The 20233-nt window shown below is 43.6% G+C and overlaps 1 protein-coding gene across 1 annotated transcript; it reads right to left on the reverse strand.

Moving 5' to 3' along the window:
- Window positions 1-4346: 4346 nt before the first annotated feature.
- LOC119776741 lies at window positions 4347-10479 on the reverse strand. The gene is made up of 5 exons (XM_038275327.1): window positions 10346-10479; window positions 6858-6963; window positions 6021-6185; window positions 4666-4797; window positions 4347-4593 (listed from the first exon to the last, which is right to left on the reverse strand). The coding sequence occupies exons 2-5, from the start codon at window positions 6961-6963 to the stop codon at window positions 4460-4462; spliced, it is 537 nt and encodes a 178-aa protein (XP_038131255.1). The 5' UTR covers window positions 10346-10479; the 3' UTR covers window positions 4347-4459.
- Window positions 10480-20233: the final 9754 nt, after the last annotated feature.

Genomic DNA, 20233 nt, shown 5'->3' on the forward strand with positions numbered 1-20233 from the left:
ACCTTCTGATTAATGGAAGCCTTGTTCCTTCAGCGCCTCCTGGCTGCTGCTGCACTCCTCGCCTCCCTTTACTCCTGGGTCTGTTTGCTTTACGTCTCTCCTGTCCTCCATGGAGAACATCGGTCCGTCTGTGGCCTGGTCCTCAGGAGGAGCCGCTCTTCGCTTCCTGTATCCTGCAGAGCTGCAGTCTGGTTGAGAGGAAGCTGCTGCTGAAGCTCAAAGCGAGCAGAAGACGGACGCTGATGGTCGAACCAGATGATGCCATCAGGGTTTGACTGTGGAGCTTCACTCGGACCCGTTTACGTAGCAAATAGATCAATCAGCTGCTCTGACCTCCATGTTTGACGTCTCGTTCATCAGTAGACTTGGAACCGTTACCACAGTCCTCCCCTGGCGTCTGGAATCTGTCAGATCTCCAGCCGTCTCTCCTCCTCCTCCCTGGCTCCCACTGCTGTCACTGCAGCTCCTCACATGCGTCACTCACAGCCCCCCCCCCCTCCTGATCTGCATCATTTTATCAAACATCTCAAAGAGGAAAGTAGATTTTAGATGTTGGAGATGCTCCGTCCTCCTTAACAGGGTCTGCTGTCTACATTCCAGTCCACTATATCTATAGAGCTATTTTTCTAGTGTGTGCTCGTTGGTTCTGGACATCTCTGAAGGAGGTGTTACGGCGCCGGCCCCCCCCATCCGTCTGTCCATATGCTTGTTATTTAAACTGATTAGAGTAGCGGGTTAGCTTAGCCACATATTTAAATCCAGAGCGTAACTGATGGCTTTTTAAAACTAATTTATATTTAATGTGAAAAGCATTTTGTTTCCCTGAATCTGCCTTCATCCTCCAGCCGCAGTGTCCAGACTCTGGTCCAGATGTGGTTCTGGAGCTCTGGGTGATCGGGCCCAATGGACAGAGAGTTCCTGTTTATGTCCAACCGTCTCTTAGTGTGTCTTTAGATTGTAAACTTTGAAGTGACACTGAAGCCAATAAAGCGTCTTTAAAGGAGATCCAGTTTTCTTTGTCATTCCTGCAGACTTGATGCTTTTTCCACTGATCTGATAAAATGTCTCATTTTTCCATCAACATCGTCTCCCAGTTTACCGGGAGTTTGCTCCATTCCTCCTGCCTGAACTGGTGGAGAGATCCAGACTGGTTCCTGCTGAAGTTCATCCCACTGAAAGAAGAGAGAGACTGTTGAGTCCATCGGCTGCTTTTCCTTAGATGGAAAAGCAGCCGATGGACGATCAATTGGACTGTATGATCTGGTTGAACTGTAAAGTGAGATGACGTGTTGTGAATTTGGCGCTATATAAATAAACTGAATTGAAAACATCAACCTGTTGGCTGAAGCTGAGGAGCAGCTTCGTCGTCCTGGAAACCAGACTGGAGCACAGACCACTAATCACTATTTATTCCCTGGATTGATGATTGCTCTAAATAAGTGTAGCCGCCGTCCGCCATGTTGGTACTCCCTGCTCCCACAGAGACATGCAGAAAAATCCCCCCCCCCCCCCTGTGCAGCATCTGGCTGCTAAAACCAGCAGTTTTCTGTCTGCAGGAAGACGTTCCACTGGTAATTTCCCAGTCAGTGGATGAACTAAGCAATAAATCCATCTATTGCCGATGGATCCTATAGTTTAGTCTGCAGACTAACATTAGTCTGGCTATCTCAGACTGACTGGAAGACACTGACTGAGTTAGACACTGACATTGGGTCTGAGGTTAGAAAATAGAAAGTAATTCACTGGGAAATGTTAATGTAGTCATTCTTAATTAAATGACTGATTCTGTCGTTTTTGGAGAGTTTGGTTTATTTCTCATTAGAAAAATTAATGAGCTGAAAGATATTACAGGTTATATTGATTGAAAAAACATTTGACCAATATATCAACTTAGGTTTTTTTGCCACATCTGTATTATTATGCTCCATTAACACATTAATTTATTGTATAAAATGCAGCGGTGTCAAAAGTTCCCACATTTGTTACTTCAGTAGAAGTATAGATCATGCAGTTTAAAAACACTCTGGTAAAAGTTTAACTATCAACTTGACCTCTTTACTCAAGAAAAAGTGAAAAAGTATGTGCTCCAAAAACTACTGAAAGTATAAAACTATAAAGTAACCTTTAATAAAACCATCCAGATGCCGCTATATGAACTGAAAGCTCTATTTCTATAATCCTCTGAGATAGGGCCGAGGATGAGGGAGGTCTGGTTGGTCTCCGTCTCCCGATACGCTCTCGCCTGTGTCCGACCTTTCAGACATTTCAGCATCTTTTTCTGAATCCCACATTGTAGCATGGCATAGACAATTCACGTTAGCAGTTTGAAGAACACCTGCTGGCTTCTGATGATTTCCTTTAGCTAACCAATGAGTGTTTGCCTTCTATGACTCATCCAATCACACTAGTTTTCACTAGATGTGGGTGGAGCCAATGATCTGCATTGGATGGAGCTCATGACGGGAAATAAAGATTTAGAAACATTAAACCGAAGCCAAGAGTAACGAGTAACGATTGATTTAAAAATGTAAGGAATAGAAAGAACAGATACTGGTGTGAAAATGGAATGAGTAGAAGAAGAAGGAGGAAGAAATGAAGTAATGAAGTAAAGTATAGATACCTAAAAAGTGTACTTTAGTACAGTAATGAAGTATTTGTACTTTGTTACTTAACACCATGTTATATTACATGATTAATGGACGTCATAGTGACTCTGCAATGTGATTGGCCGATTGTTTTATTCTAAGTTAAAGTTAATCTACTGATGCTGTGAAACAGCCAGTCTGTGTTAAACTGATGAATTTATCTTTATTTTAAAAGTCTTTAGCTGAAAATGAGAACATGGTTGTTTGATGCTGTAGAGTACAGATTGTTTACATTGAGACCGGTCTAACTAGGGAGTACCAATATGGCGGCTGGTGGCTTCACTTTAACCCCGTACTGCCAAAGAGCAATCAGCAATGCAGGGAATAAATAGAGATCAGTGGAGGAGACGGCGGCGTCTACAGGAAGGGGCGGAGCAGACTGGACTTCCTCAGATCCTTCAGTTTACAGCCAGATGCGTCAGCGTTGGGCCCTGACCCCTCAGAGGGGCCCCGACCCGTCTGAGGGCCCTTCAGCTCTGATGAAGCTCTGTAAGCAGAAACCTTCATCAGATCTCTAGTTTTTCTCCTCCCAGACGTTCCCTCGCTCCCCCCTCTAAACACATGGATCAGTTCAGGTCCTGGAGGTGCATGAATCTCCTCTCTGGCTTCTGAAGCAGTTTAGGTGAAATAAACATTTAGAAATAAAAAGTTAGAAACCTTTAAACCATCAGGGCGTTCTGCTTCTGTCTGAAGGGAACAGGACGTGTCTGTAAACCTCTGAGCGAACACATAAAGTCAAATCCAAACTGCTAAACAGTGACTGTCAATCAGTTTAAACCAGATTGATGATAGAATCTCCAATAAGACAGAAGGAGGTTTAGATGATGAGAGGAAACAGGTTTAAGGTAAAAACAAAGGAAGGATGATTTTACTCCATCTGAGCCTCTAGCAGATCCTCAACCTTCATGAGGTCATTTCTACAGAACAGCCATAAAGAGTCATTTTCCTCTTTAGGCGTCGAATCAGAAGTGATGTCATTTCTTCTGTGGAAGGATTTCCTGTGGAAAAACAACCTTGATTTAGATCAATTTGATCATTCGAGTCCTCAGACAGACACTCCATCATTCATCCTCTGAATATCACGGTGTTTTACACATCTGGAAGCTGCAGTGGAGCCTTCAGCTACAATGCAGCGAATACAGTTGATTCCTTCCCGCTATCATCGCAGCCCCAACCCCTTATAGGGGAACAGAAGAGTTCACCTATTGAGCCAGGCCAACTATTCCCTCTAACGACCCCCATTCCAAAGGGGGGGACCCGTTCATCCGTTTCTATTTGCATGTTTTCTAAACTAAAACCAGGCTTTGTTGGGCTGCTGGATAAAACCTGGAACTAAACGCTATTTCTGACATTTTGGATTGAAAACTCTTCCTGGATGGAAGAGAAACGTCTTCAAACTTGGAAACAAAGTCCAGAGGATTGATTTTAACTTTTGAAATAACTCTGACCTGTCCCTGTCTCTCTGGTGACTCAGCAGCAAGGAATGCAAACAAACCAAGAGGACAAACAGCCAGGCAGCCAGACTCAGAGATGGATTAGGCTAAGGGTCATATTTTAGGACTGTGGGAGGAAGCAGGAGTACCCAGAGAGAACTCACACATACACAATGAGAAGACATGCAGAAACAGAACATTTCTGAGCTGCAGAAAGAAATGTCTGTTCACTGATCAGCTTCTGCTCCTTATATCAAAACAGGATAAACAGAGTTCTGATGAAGCTTTATTATCACTGTATGATCATTATATGATTACATGAGGACGGCTGCAGCCATGAAGGGAGATAACAGGCTGAACTCAGCCAGTCGCTCCCTCCTTTCATTTCCACTGGTTCCTCTCGTAGTCCCACTTGGCCGAGAAGCCCTGCACAGGGTTGATCCTCATGTCCAGCATCCTCTGCAGCTGCATGGCCTGCCAGTCCTCATCCACGGTCCTGGGATGGGGAGGGTAGACTGGAAAAACACCCAGACTGTCATCCACTCCGCTCCTCTCACTGCCACACATGACAAACACGATTCTCTTACCGTAGATCCTCTGCCACCAGACCACCAGGCCGGTGAAGCCCAGGAACATGAAGATCCCACCCACCACAGTCTTCCACTCTCCTGTAGGCGCCTTCATCTCTGCGTAGGTCTGGGAGAACATCAGGCGGTACACTGCAGAGAGGGGAGGGGGGGTTGGTCAACCTCTGCCTTCAGGTTTTACTTTCAAATAAACAATTAAAGAAAACCTGAGAGAGGAAACTATTAGTAAACCTAAATGAGGAATCTTCCATGGTTCAGTTTTCTCTGAGGGTTTTCTTCAGGTTCTTCAAACCCCTTTCAGGTTTCAGATGTTGTTGGGTTCCGCCTACAGACTTTGAGCTCATGCATAATAAGTCCCCTTTACTCTCACAGCCCTAAATAAATCCAGTGAGCAACCTGTGGGGGGTGGGGGGGGGGGGGGGGGGGGGGGGGTTCGTTAGTGAACAATCGGCACCATGACGCCCCAGGAGCAGCCGACAGAAGGATGAACATCTGAGGGATGCAGAGGTTCTCCTCCCAGATCACACTAATCCATGTTTTTGGGATGGCCTAGTCAAAGTCTAAACCTAAATCCACAAACTGAAGCTGGGCTCAAATATCTGCTTCTTTCATACCTTGGGTGGCCAGATGTCTGGATTTTGGTTCGTCCAGCAGGAGGCTGATTTCTCCTGCTTTAAGGGAATGAGATTGTTTTTCCATTTCTGCTGGACTGCAGCCCATTACCCAATCACAGGACGGACATGTTGATGTAAGCAGTGAAGGCAAAGCTGCAACTGAACGGCATGCAAGTATGGATTAAAGTAAGGTGATTACTAAATTAGTCGACAATTATTTCAACAATTGATCACGCACATTAATGCGATGGTTTCAGCCCTACTGGGAACCAAAACTTTTTAGATTTTCATTAATATTTCCTATTCAGCTACCCAAGCATCCTCTTTAAGCCCTCAGAACTGTGATATAAATGACATTAAACCAGATTCTTAGTAATTTATTGATATGCTGCATAATGCCCTCCATGTTGGAGCTATAGAAATGCCCCCCCCCATTCATACCTAAGATCTCCTGCAGCGTAGAGCTTCTGCAAATGATCTGATTTATTTATCAAACCGTGAATCTTTCCTCATTTATGATGCAAAAGAAAACTTTAGGTTAGTTTTTCAAATAAAATCCCCCAAATCGCTCAGAGAAAAAGACTTTCTCTGGGTGGCTGAAGGCGTCTCAGGAGCAACCTCAGAACCTCAGGGGCTCCTGGATAGAAAGGTTTCTACTTTCTGCATCTGGACAGATTTAAACTGCCAATAAAAGTTAAAAGTCTCTATGAAAATGTTTGTTTGAGAGTTGGACCAACTTACAGGCAACCTTCTCCTCATTGGTCAGCTCAGCCCAGGGCCCCTTCTCCTTCTGCTTCAGGCTCTGCTCAGCATCACTCAGAACATCTTTGTAGGGTTTGTCAGGCAGAGGACTGTCCAGCCTGTCGTAGTACATCGGCCGGGACATGTCCACCGTCTCTGACACCTCTGGAGGACAGCAGGAAAGGATTATTATTATTACTATTACACTCATCTACCCTACAAATCAAACCAGGATGATGGTGATTCGTTTAAATGGACCAACAGTGCCCCCTGCTGGTTGTCCACGCAAACATCCAATGATTGTTTTTAGTGCTGCTGAAGATTCTCAGTCATCCAGAGTCAGTCCCAAAAAGTTTGTTGGGCTGCTGGATAAAACCTGGAACTAAACGCTACTTCTGACATTTTGGATTGAAAAATCTTCCTGGATGGAAGAGAAACGTCTTCAGACTTGGAAACAAAGTCCAGGGGATTGATTTTAACTTTTTTGTAATTCTTTTCAGTTTTTTAATTTTTTTATTTAACAGGTTTTAATATGAATTGCTGATATGTGCAGTAATCTCAAATATGACTTAAAATGTTCAACATGAATAAACTGATTGAAATAGTTCTAGATTAGTTTATTGTTTTCTTACGAGGCGCCACTAAAACAGCCTGAAAGATGAACTGATCCTGATGAAAAGTGTTTTCTATGATCTCTGGCTGCCTGTTTCTCTGAATTCTCTAAATTCTCTGGATTTCGGCAGAAAAGTGTCGAACAAAAATCGGTTTGTTTCTTTTAAACCGGCTCTGTTAATGATTATAAAACCATCCATTAAGGAATGTCAGTTGTTCTTGTACCGTGGCTCTGCTGGCTCAGCATCCTCGCCCTGCTGCTGGAGGTCAGACATGCTGTGGGACGCCTGGCTAGGAGACTTCCCAGGCGACCTGAGGTCAGACGCAGCATCTGAAACACCAGCGGATCATGTTTATAACTGTGAACATCATTTCTAATTCTTCTAACTTTAATTTGTCAGATGCTCCCTCTGACACACATAGAAACCAGAGGAAGCTGCCAATCTCTGCTTATTTGGAATCATGAAGGTTGAACCAGAGTTTGCTGCAGTAAAGGAATAATAAGACAAAGAATGAGAGAATGAAACCAACTAAATAGATCGTAATCACAAGACGAACCAACTTTAAACGACTGGATCAATATAACAGATAAAATGAAAAGAAAAAGAAAGACTAGTGATTTTATTTTAACTGTTCGTAGAAAACTCAGCTAAACTCTGCTGAATAAATCAGGAAATGACATAACATGATTATCTTTAATGAGGGCGGAGACACTCTGAGGTTACTGAGGAACACCTGATCCTGACCAGGTAAGTTCTAGGGTCAATATTACTGTAAGCGCCATTTTGGCAATCTTTCAATTTTGTTGACGTTGAACTTTCGCGAACTCCTCCTAGAGACGGTGAGCCATCGGCTTTAAACTTGGCATGTATGCAGATAAGGCATGTCAGATCTAAACTTATTAACTGTTTGAGTTTCGGAGCATTTTAAAGGGGTGTGGCCAGGCCTCGACGTTGGCGTACTCGCCAAGATTTTCGAAACACAATAACTTTTACATATGAAACTGAAATGACACCAAACTCGGTAGTATTAATCCTCTCTGGGTTCCCGACAAAACTGTATAGTAAAAGTTTGACATTATTGAAGCCACGCCCCCTGAGATCAGGAAGTCACTTTTTTTACTAGGAATGGTCCCTCTCTGTCCTAATTGACCTCATCAACCTAAAACTGTGTCAGCTGACAGATGACATGTTGTCCTAACTTCGTTTAAAGCACAGATAGCTTTAGTCAAATGGTGTTGCCGTGGCGCCACGGCGAAGTGAGCCGTCTCGCCATGAAAATACGATTGGCTCTCATTTCCTCATTAATAATCAGATCTGCACCAAAATCACAAGAGATGATCCTATGTTGTGTTAAAGTGAAATTGTTGTTTTTCTAAAAGTTTTATAGCAATCCAAGCCAAATTTGGAACAGTTATTTATCCTTTGATATTAATCAATATTACCAGGTTTGATGTGAATCTAAGCATATTTGAACATTTATGGGGCATTCCAACTACTTCAGTATATGGCATTCAAGTTTAAGATTTTTCTTTCTTTGTAATAGTTTGGTGTAATACCGCTAACCGCTGCTGGGTGGGGGTGCTGTTTCTCCCTCTTTTGAATATATGATTAGATAATAACTTGGAAAATATTTGAATTTTTTCTACAATTTAAAAATTTTACAGGTATATTTCTGATAGAAATTGTATATATATATATTTTTTAATTCTACTTGAAACTAAATGTTTTTTGTATTACAGTCATTTTTTTGTAACGAAAGTGAAATAAAGTAATGTTGCACTGTACCTTGCTGTTTATCATGTAACAGTATTGTTGTTTTAAAGGAAAAGTCGCTCATATTCAGAATTCAAACTTCTGAAAGTTCTTTAAATCTGAAATGATTCCATCCTGTTCAATAAATGATCAGTGTTTTTAATTCAGAGTAATTTTCATGTGAATGTGCTTTACTGGAGGCATCCATGTTTGTCAAAGAACACTACTGCCACCTACTGGTTAGTGACATTGTCACGGTGCGGTATCGGCTGTTGATCAAGTCCCAGTGCTGTATCTGGTGTTTGTCACAACGCGCTATTATCCAAGTCATCTTGAAAACATTCTTCTTCCAAATGTCGGCTACATATTACGGGTTTTTTCTCTGGCCAGAAGTTCGATGGCAAATCCTCCCTCTTCAAGTTGGCGATCCAACGACCAACCCGTCCGTGGAGGATCAGGAATCAGAAAGGTGGAATAACTCTTTTTTTCACTTTTACCCGATGTATTCCAGCATCCAGCTGCCATGCACGTGGGCATTGTCAGTTTCACTATAGCTCTGGTGAATTTCAATGGTGAAGTCCTCTGGAAATCTTCAATAATTGTTGTTGATTGCAGATGTGTCTAGTAGTTCCCATTGATTTAGCTTGGAAAGCGGGGAGAATGGCGCTAGGCTTACCGCACCGTGACGTCACTGCTGGAAGATGGCAGGAGGGAGGGGCTACTATATTTGGGGGAAAATGGCCGCTCCCAGACTCAGGGATCGTGAAGAAAATTATTGTTTTTAGTTTTTTTACTGATTAACACTAAATTCATTAAATCATTGAAACCATATTAGTTTTAGGTATAAATAATGATCTATTGATTATTCCTCGCTGACCAGAGTTTAACAGTAAATCAAAATATGAATAAATTTTTTTAAGGTGGTTTTTGTTATTGTAGAACCATAAACCTGCAGTGAATGAAGGTAAAGACTTCAGGTCAGAAAGACTGACTTTACTTTTATTATTCATTCACTATAAACTTCTGTAGTCTGCCGTCTCTCTTCAGGTCTGCCGGACGCCATGTTGTTTTTTCACAGCCGTGACGCAGGCGTCTCATAGAAAGGTGTCCTGGCTGACGACCAAATCCCTTCTTTACTCGTCTGACTCTGTTAATCACACATGAAACTGTAATCTACACCCAGCCTCAGGTTTGGGTTTATATTTCCCTTTTAATCTGTGGATCTTCTTCCACTTTCCTCCATCCTTGCTGCTGGAAGGAGAAGCTGAGGCTTTGATGTGGACAGTGATGTCCACCAGACAGTGATGTCCACCAGACGCTCTCAGCAGGCATGTAGATCCTGTCTGCCTTATCTCAGGCAGCGCTCCAGGTGCTCTGACTTTTCCTGTCTGGATTATTCCCGATTATTCCTTCTGCCTCACAGTTTTTTCCAGCAGGTGTCCATCAGACCGATGTCTTCTTAAAGAGTGTTTCTGCATTTCATCGAACTCTGATTTGCAGCAGTTGTTCCTAATTTCTGACTTTTGTTTAAAGCTGGTTTGATTAAATCCACTTTATGATCCGCCCTCCTGATTGTTGCAGAAGTGATTCAATCTTTGCTCTGTCCAGTTTTTCCAGCAGAACTCTGACAGGACAGAAATGTTTGTCCAACCAATCAGCCTTCATGTTTACATTTCTGCTCAGCTGTTTTTTCCCTACATGGACAGAAACCTCCCTGCCATTATGTTCTGACTCTGCATGCCCAGTTTGTCTTCGGTGCATATCCCTCCTTCTCTCACTGAGGTTTTTCTAGAAATCTCTCAGGTCAATCTGTGATCCTATCTGTCCTGCACGCCCCCCCCGCCCCCCCCCCTTCTGGAAAGAAAGTGGGTGCGGGTGGTGGTGGGGTGTCTATTCCTGGTGTTATCCCTTAAGTTCCTGTCCATCTGTTGGTCTGAGCAGCTAAAGTGAGATACTCACAGTGATGGTGGATTCACAGACGCAGAAGGAAACGTCCTTTTCAGCCTCCTCTCCCGTCACCTTCTAACACTGAGCAGGAATCAACTGGTGGGCGGGCGACAGCGCTGTATGAAAGGAAGAGGGAGGGAGGCTGGGAGAGGGATGGAGCTTAGACCGGGGGGGGGAGATTTGGGCAAACAAACAACAGAGAACATGTGAGCTGACTGGCAAACCAGAGAAGGAGCTTAATTTGACAGCAGAATGGAACCAAAACCAGGACAGACTTTCATCTCCCTCCTCCTTCCACTCATGGCGCTCGAACACGGGGTCAGGGGGGGGGGATAAAAAGATATGTTCCTCCCAGCACCTCCATTAGGCTGACTGGCAGAGAGCTGCCGTTATCTCACCAAGGCAGCCAGCAGAGGTTAAATAAGGACATACCCCCCCCCCCCCCCCCCAAAAAAAAACAGGTCAAACATCAAACAGCTGCTGGTTCTACTGGCCAATAACTCCCAGTGACTCTGGACATGAAAACAAACCAACTTTTCTGTTAGAATGAAAAATCCAGTTAGGGTTTGTTGCAGCAGTCCATTACCAGACCTGTTCTGGTTCTGGTTCCGGTTCTACAGGTTCGCCTGATTCCTGGGGGAAGGTCGTCAGGCTGGTAATCCTGCAGACCTTTCAGATGCCGGACGGTTTATGGTACTACGCCCGGTTCTGATTCTGGAGGTCTTTGTCCTTCTTCACTTAGACTGGACTCTGAGCTCATCACAGAAATCTGTGATTTTATAATCTTCCAACTGGTTCTACCTCAGATTTAGGTCTGGACTTTGACTAGGCCGTTCCAACACATGGATAAGCTTTGCATTGTGGGTCTGTGTGGCTGTTTGAGGACCACTGCATGTTCCCCTTAGCTCCGCCCATTTCTACACCAACCCTGCCCCTCAGCATGATGCTGCCAACACCATGTTAGGGGTGTTCTGTAGTCCAGAAAGTTTTGTTTTGCTCTCAGCACCAACTCTTCCATATTTGCAGCGTCTCACAGTTATGAAGGGCATGAATTATAAAATAAAACAGAACCAAACAGGTTCATCATTGACAGAATGTCCACTTAAAACTAAAGCTAATTTCCTGACACCTTAACCCTAAATGCTAAAACAAGACCAGTTTTTAATCCCTTAATCCCAGTCCGGTGTCCAGGATTAGCTGGAAACCATTAATGGTAGATGATGAATATTAATCTATGGGTTCAGAGGTCCTCTGGTCTGGTGGATCCTGAGTCTATGGCCCCGTCCACACGAAGTCAAACCCTGGCCTAAACGCACTAATTTTTCACCAAACCAGCCTCTCATCCACACGAAGCCGGCGTTTCGGGGGTCTGTAAACAATCTTTTTTTTATTCAGCCTTCAGAGTGGGAAGATTTCGAAACGCCGTTTTCGCGTTTCCATCTTTAAGCTCTAACCGTTTTTTTTTTTACACGCATGCGTCATAGCGTCGCCTCTACACACGCATGCGCGACACAGTATCACAGCAACAATGGCGCCGTACTGTGTTGAATGGTTGCTGCTCATGCTACTCACCCTGCTGTCGGGCTTACAACAGAATCTTCTTCTTCTGGAATATCTCCAGGAAGAACAGAGCAATATCGACCACATAGTTCAGCACCTGAATTTGACTGAACCACCAAAATGGACCCGCAGGGCAACCATGTATAAATATTACTGCGCATGCCCAACATTTCGTCGCTTATTTTTGCTTTGGCACCACAGCGCCACTTACAGGCCTGGCATACATTTTGCAGCGTTTTCATGCATTGGTGTGGACGATCACATTTATTTTACGTCTCCGTCTTTACGACAAACGTTCTGGAAAATATTAGCGTTTCGTGTTCGTTTTGACTTCGTGTGGACGGGGCCTAAAGCTGTCAGCTCAGTTCTTTCTTTACACTAACAGACGTGTTGCTGTTTCCAGAATGAGGCTAAAATGGGGCGATCAGAAGGATCCGGTGGATTCTGGAGCGGTTGATCACCTCACATACTAATGAGTTTGTTTTACGGAGGAAAACACAGGGGCTGTCTGGGGAATCTCTGTAAACATGCTCCTCCTCAGAGTCAGCACCATCAAGGCTCCATCGTGCAAACAGGATGTGGAAAGACCTTTGCTCCCTGCAGCCTGGGAAAGTGGGCCCTCTGGGCTTTCAGACCAACTACCTGCTGGGTCTGCATCTCATTACCATGAAGCTCTTCCTTTTTCTCTCTCTAGGTCAGTTTAGTCCAAAATTAAACTTTAAACTCTGGTGAAGGAGTCAGTATTGTTTCTCAGTTTAAATACAGCGGTTATGACCAAACATCATGAACATGGAAAGGTCTGAGATAAGGTTTCAGAGACGTTTAAGGTCTGGCTGGTTAATTAAAGCATCCGGGTTCCAGGAACGAATTAATGAAGTAGAGAAAAGAACATCACCAAAAAAGTTAAAAATCAATCCACTGGACTTTGTTTCCAGGTTTGAAGACCTTTTGCTTCGCGTCCAGGAAGCTCTTTCAATTCAAAATGTGGGAGTTAGTGTTGAGTTCAAGGCTTTATAGAGTGGACCAAACAACGACATAGAAGCAGAAGAGGTTTTCTAGTTTTGCAATTTGGATGAGGGAAACTAAGGGTTAAATGTTAAAGAGTTGTAACTATTTGCAGACTAATCAGCAAATTAGACTGAAAGATTGTTGCTGTCAGGAATCCAGTTTGTGTGGTCTGTTTTTGTGTTTCCTTTCCTATTCCACCAGGTGGTGCCCCGTCCTCATTGGGCCTTCCTGCACACCTGCAGCTCGTTGCCTCATTACCTGCAGAGTGTTCTTAAGCTGCTGACTGCCACTACCGCCACGCCAGAGTGTTTGCCAGTTTGGGTACTCTAGCCAAGCTGAGTTTGCTGAGTCAATCTGAGTTTTTGTTTACCTGAGTTTTAACCTCGCTGCTTTTTGTCTTTGCCTCTCGGCAGGAAGTCATCCTGCAAACTGGATGTTTCGGACCTTCTCTCCCCTGGAAGGATCTTCTGAGAAGCAAACTGAGCTGAGGATTCAGGTTTGTGGTTTGGATCAACCTTTCTCCCCAGGATTGTCTTGGGCTTCTCTCTGAGCAGGGGATTCATCTTCACAATGGCCCGTTCAAGTACCGCAGGAAATCTAAGTGGCAGTCAGTTTCTCCGTTCACCAAGGAACAACCGCGGTCTGGGTAAACCCTGTCCGCCCTCCATCAACAAGACAATCACTGGAACATCCCACACTGACTGGATTCAATAAAAGACACCTTTTTCTGGAAACGTGAGTCTGCAACCTATCCCTCCTCATCAAGTCAAAGAATCTAATTTCCCACTGAGCCTGAACTAACCGCAGTGTCTTACCCTCACTTTCCAGTTCCGGTTTGACAGTAGCTACGTTTACATGGACACAACTAATCGGATTGAAGACCTGATCAGATCAAAAATGTTTCATGTAAACATGTCAGACTGAAGATTCTAATCCAATTCGGTCCGATCGGATCTAAATTTAATTCCGAAAGAGAGAGGTGGTTGGACTAATAAATTTGGCCAGAAGAAGAGCTGCACTGAGACACACTTAATATTATCAGCGTTCTGATAATATTAAGTATTTTAGCCAAAGGATTTTTATGAAAAACATAGTTAATCTGCACAAATAAGGAATAGTTGTATTAACCATACATGGAATCAGAGTTTTATGGGGCCCCCAGGAACTTGGGGCCCTAGGCAGCAGCCTAGTATTGCCTAATCTGTCATGATCTGGCCTGTTTGCTCTCCCCTAATTAGCCCCTTGAACCCTACGGACCCACCGGTGGGTCCAGCTGCTACATGACCTCGTAATTTTAACAAACCCCCAGTATTGATGTAAAAAACATATTTGGCACAGTTTGGTGACATTTATGGATAAATGTGCCAAAATGGCCTCTCCGCCTAAGAAATTTCTCACTAATACCATTCTAAAATAAATACGATTCATCTGATTGAGTCCAAATTTGGTATATTTTTACACAACATTTAGATTTGAAAGTCTGTACTACTTTTTTGTGCTATAAATAATATTTTGGTAGTGTTTTGCAATGTTTATTTCAAAGAAAATTTTGGCGAGGTTCAAAAAATGCAAAATATTTTGTATTTTGTCCCTAATATTTCAGGCAGGGTCAAAGCTACAATGGTGCTGACACCAGAAAACCATTCTATGACATCTTACCTTTACAGAGGTACCAAAAGTTTCTTCTTAAATCTAATAGCTTTGAGGCTATAAGTGATTTACTTTTGTGTGTTTTTGTCAGGCAGAAATTTATTTATACCCCCTTAGGGTGTAAGAGGTTAATAATTCCTCTTACCTGCCCTCTTCCCTCCCTGCCTCAATTATAATTTATTTATTATTCCTCTCACCTGTTTCCTGTGGTCTATATTCATTTCAGCCTGAGCATTCAGGGCCAGATCATTACTTGTCTTTCTGTCAGTCTTTCTTTTCAGTTTTACTTTATGGTTCATGTCCTGGATCCTAGCAGCCAGTGGAAAGAGGGTTTTACTGTTTGTCTCGTCTCCTGATTGTCCACTGTTCCTCCCCTGCGGAGTCCTCTGGGTTTTTGGCTCATTATGGGGGGAGGTTCAGTTTTTATCCAGTAAGCCTGGCTCCAGGGTGGAGACCAGTTTAAAGTCCTGCTGTAAGTTCCGGTTCCTACGTCCTGTCTCGGCTACCCTCTTCCACTGTGCCTGCCTGTCTGCACCTGATCCTGTCTGCTCCTGTGCGTGACCACCTGGTCATGCTTCTGGTCCCAGTAAGACTCTGAACCCTCCTGGGAGCCTGTGGATGCCTGGAAGTCTGGATCCTGCCACCTGTTCTGTTCCTGCCTGATCTGGATCCTGCCTGTTTCTGTCTGTTCTGGATCCCTGACCAGGATCAGCTTCCAGCATCACCTCTGGGACTGCAGCACTGGTGACACTCGTGGTCTGGACTGTTAAACCAGAGTGTCTGAGATTGGGTGGTGCCCCGCCCCCCGCCTGCAGTGTCCGCGAGCCACAGCTCCGCTTTTGTTTTGTTTTTATTTTAATAAACCTTTTGAACTTTCCTACTGACTGTCTCTCCTGAATACTGGGTCCATCTGTCCTCGTTTCATGACATAATCGTTTGTCTGTCGGCCTCCTTTTTTAGATAATCTGTTCTGAGGGAAAAATAGTAATTTGGAGGTGTGGTCTCCAATAATATCAACATCTAATTATTTGCATCTAGCCATGTCTCTGTTAGAAACAAACAAATGAAGATTTTCGTGAGTAATTAAGTCATTGATTAAAAATTTTTTTCCTGACAGAGATCTTATGTCAAAGCCAGCAAAAAATACCTTGATTACTATTATCTCTCTAGCTGGTTGAGCTTCACATCGTATAGTTTTCACGTTGGATGGATTACGAAGGTTTGTCCTTTCAGATCAGTTCTTTCTGCGACAAAACAGATTCAACATCAGTCTGCCTTTGAAGCATCTTTTCATGGAGAGAATCAGATCTGATTAAGTTATCACTGGAACATCAAGCATATCAGGGTTTACTGAAACAAAAGATTCAAGAAAACTCAACATTTTTGTAATTCTAATAAACACAAAAGAATTATTAAACAAATATTCATCTGCAGAACAGTGGGTCTCCATTCAAGAGTTGAAACTACTTTCCTTCCACACCACTAGTGGGCAGTATGAGCATTATAAGTTAACAAGTCAATAAAATGACATCAATGAACCGGCACTGAATAAACCTTAAGGGACAGAATGTTCCTACGCTTCATGACACTTTAAGTTGCAGCTCCGTGTTTCCAGGCTGATTTCTGCCCCATGGCTCCACCCTACAGGCAGGTCCTCCAGGAGGAGATTAAAACTCCTGAACAGAAACACAGGAAGCAGCTTAGCTTCTGTTTGTGTTCAGAATGCTTCACAATGTTCACCATAGATCTGGAGGAGTGGAGAGAAGAAGCGCAGTTTGTTGGCCATGTTGAGGGAACCATTAAAACACACGATTTATGACCTTAGCTTGAAGGTCAACCTCAAACCAAACCCATGATCAAACATGGCAGTGGCAGCGTCATGCTGTGGGCAGCTTTGCTACAGGGAAGAGGACGGATGTGTTCACAGACTGAAGCACCTGCTCTTTCTCTCTTGTTTGGACTTTCATGTAAAAGTTTTCAGAGCTTTTCCTCATTTTCTCATATTAAAACACAAATAAACATTTTATTGGGCTCTAATGTGAAAGACACGGTGTTTCATACAACTGAAAGTTAAAAATGATTGAAATCATTTTTTACTAATAAATAACAGACATGGCATTGAACTAAAGTATTCAGCCCCCCGTAGCTCCACCAAGTCAATACTTAGTTAAACCTGCTACATCTCTACCCGCTTTAACCCTCTAGATGGACATTTCTGTCCTTTCTTCTTTGCCAAACAGTTTAAGGTTAATCAGATTAGATGAAGAACGTTTGTAAACAGCAGCCTTTCAGATCTTGCCACAGAGCCTTGGTCTGAACTTTGACTGGGCCGTTCTAAAACAGGAACATGTTCTGTTCTTCATGTTTTCCTGCCTGACAAGTTTTCATTTGTTTCCATCGACCTTCACATCCACTCTGACCATCTTCCCCGCTGAAGAGAAGAACTCCAGACTATGATGCCACCACCTCCATGCTGTGTTCAGACTGGTTCTTCACCACTTTCTGACCAAAGGTCCTTCTTCTACATGTCAGCTGTGTCTCCTCCATGGCTTCTGGAGGCGGGAATTTCTGTGGTTTTCTTTTATCAGCGGCTTTCTTCCTGCCTATCTTGCATAAAGGCAACAATTGTGCAGAGAATAGTTGTCCTGTAAACAGGCTCTCCCAAATGAGCTGCAGATCTCTGCAGTTGGTCCAGAGTCACCATGGACCTCATGGCTGAACCTCTGATCAGTGCTCTCCTTGGTCGTCCTGTAAGTTCAGGTGGACGGCCTCGTCTTGGTAGATTTCCAGTTGGTCCATCCTTTCCATTTCAGGATGATGGTTTGAAAGGAGCTCAGCCTGCTTCAAACTAGTGATGTTGCCTCCAACACCGAGGCTTTGACGCACACTGCTAACTCAACGGGATAATTATGAAGCAGTGGGTCGGTTCTTGCTTTGTGTGACATGACTGATGACCTTTGAGACCTTCATTGCTTCACTCAGCTCACTGCTTCCAGGTGAGAGGCAGAACTTTGCTGTGAATCAGTGAATTTAAGATGGATCAAGCGCCGCTTCATGTTCCTGTTCTACACGTATTATACATGAAGATCAGCTCTCCTTCTTTGGTATTCAGAGTAAGTGTGGAAATGTTTGGATTTTAATCCACATAAGGTAAGCTCCATTCAGAGTATTTATTAGAAATCCTAAAGCCTATACTACCCAGTAGTATGATGTTCATACTATCATGTGATGCAGTTCTTACTAACGCCAAATACATGAAGCATGGTGTACACTGTACGATTTGTCGTCCATTCTTGAACGTGCAAGAACTTTTCATCGGGCCGACTTTCATCCTGATGGTGCGTGGTGTACAGGGGGTAACGAGGGGAGATCAGCCTCCAACGACCCCCCTCCATCAGGAATCAGAAGGTCGGGAGAAAATCAAACATGTTTGAAATTCATTCGGCTGTCGTAAGGTGGTCGTGGGCAAATCGCTCAGTGGGCAAACGAGGATTCTTCTTCTTCCTCTCAGAGGAAAACCCAGCAGCATGGCGGGGGGGCAATGAGTGAAATGGAGTTCTTTCTGTAAACTGTCAGACCGTAGTAGCCACGTTAGCTCAGCCATGTCTTTGTCCAAATACGTCGTCTCCTTTTCTTTTTAGGGCTTTCAGCACTAAATTGCCCAAATATCCAAGGCAGCGCGTTTCACTCTAGTGAGCTTCATGTTCCTCGGCTACTGGTTTGGCTTCAGATAGACGAGTCCCAGTAGCGCCATCTCACTGCGGAGCTGAGTCCCACCTGGTTTTTAGACGTACAGTGAGAGCAGGTAGATCGTATCCGAGCGTCGGGACGTACAGCGGGAGAACATCTTGAGCTGTGAACTGTAGCTCAGTGCAATGATTGAAAAAAACGCACAGTGTATCAGTGTTAATGTTGTCAGATTTTTTTCTTTAGTCTTAGTCACATGACAATGAAAAAAATAAATTTTAGTCTTGGTCGTATTTAGTCATTGCCTTCCTGATTTAGTTTTAGTCTTAGTCATATTTTATGCTATTTTAGTCCTTTTAGTCAACACTGTAAATAATAGAATGATCCAGACACTGATTCTCATTTTAACATTTATCCCTCTGCACACATTGAACCTTTTGTCAGCTTGTTCCATTATATTAACAAAGTCTTCATCCTCAAACAGACTTCCCTTCTTTCCCCAACCTCTGATCTGGCTCTGGCGTCACTGTGTCAGGAATCTAGTTGGGAGGAAGAAATTTAAACGATTAATATCCAGAGTATCAGTAGAACATCTTTCCTCTATGACAGAGAGACAGACAGATACAGGAAGGCACACACACACACCTGTTCCTGCTACTACAGGCCCCCCCATTCCTTACCTTCTTCCATATGGCAGCATGTTGGCTCCTCAGATGTCGCTTGAGATTCGTTGTGTTCTTCCCCGCCATTTTGAATCCGCCGACTCTTTGGTGGCGTCCTTCCTCCTGTGTTTTTCTTTGCGTTGTAAACAAAATGGCTCCATACATCCAGGCGTTGTTTTCACCCAGCTCTTCCAACAAACCGTACACCGCTATCCGAGCCCCAAGCAAAGACTGCGAGGTTGAGCTAGCCACGGTTAGCTACTACCAGTGATTCTAGGAGTATTAGCCCTCTGCTAGTACTGACTGAGCGGCACGAGGCGCTGTGGGACAAACAGGGTAACTATGAGTAATCTTCTATGAAGTTCAAGAAACACTTATATTAATAATTACAAATTAATTATAAACAATTACATTTATTAATGTCCATTCGTCCATTGCTTGAAAATTTCGTCTGGTCTTTGTCTCGTTAACAAAAATAATTTTTTATTTTTGTCATATTTTTTTTTACTGGAAACAATTTTTGTGCGTCATCGTGTCGTCATCGTCACGGGAAAAAGGGGCGGTGACGAAATATTTACTTAATCTTCCTGCTTGATGAAATTAACACTGCAGTGTTGGATTGCCCGGTTTAACATGAAGATGAACAACGTAATAACAGGTTGGTGTTTTGGTTTCACAGATGCTGTAGTGGAGATGCTGCACTGCTTATCTGCTCCTCCTCTGGACCGAGCAGAAGATCTGTGAAATATTGAACAGAACAGGAATCATCCTAATCTATACCACCCAACCAAAGAGTACCTTATCACAGCAGGCGCCTCTGGTCCCTGTGGAAGAGTTATCTTCAAAACAACAGTGATCGATTCCTTTTCTGTTTGTTCAGTCACTAAATCCAGCATCATCATCCAGCGGTGGGTGGAAGTGGGTAGTTTGGTGAACTTCCAGGACTGGAGAAGCTTCTCGGTAAACAACCAACAGTTCAGCAGCTGCAGCTGTTTCCAGCTGTAGCCATGGCGCCTTCTCCTCGGCTCTCACGTCCATGCAGGCCCTGGTTTACATTCCCAGACCAGCCTTGTTGTGAGGGTGAGCCTCTGACTTCTGCTTATAAACCCACACAGACGACAAATTAGCAGATGTTTTTAGGTAGAGGAGCGGATTTTGAAGGTGTAAAATCTTGAAGAACTCACTTTGTCATCTGAACAATAATGAATCAAAGATAGAAGCAGAATTTTCTCAGACTAAATAGAGGGGGAAATCGTCTGCATAAAGGGTCACACAGCTGTTGCTGCTTCCTGACCTAAAATGAGGATTCGCTGCAAAGACTGGAACTGTTGAA

Source organism: Cyprinodon tularosa, unplaced genomic scaffold, assembly GCF_016077235.1.
Source record: "Cyprinodon tularosa strain WSP-4 unplaced genomic scaffold, ASM1607723v1 ctg953, whole genome shotgun sequence".
Taxonomy (NCBI): domain Eukaryota; kingdom Metazoa; phylum Chordata; class Actinopteri; order Cyprinodontiformes; family Cyprinodontidae; genus Cyprinodon; species Cyprinodon tularosa.

What these genes read in the sequence shown, in the direction of transcription:
- LOC119776741 (XM_038275327.1), bottom strand. Translation starts at nt 6,963, where the DNA reads ATGCTGCGTCTGACCTCAGGTCGCCTGGGAAGTCTCCTAGCCAGGCGT. An exon ending in CAATGAGGAGAAGGTTGCCT is followed by an intron (nt 4,798 to 6,020) that starts GTAAGTTGGTCC and finishes CCCTCTCTGCAG; the next exon opens with TGTACCGCCTGATGTTCTCC. An exon ending in CTGGTGGCAGAGGATCTACG is followed by an intron (nt 4,594 to 4,665) that starts GTAAGAGAATCG and finishes GTGTTTTTCCAG; the next exon opens with TCTACCCTCCCCATCCCAGG.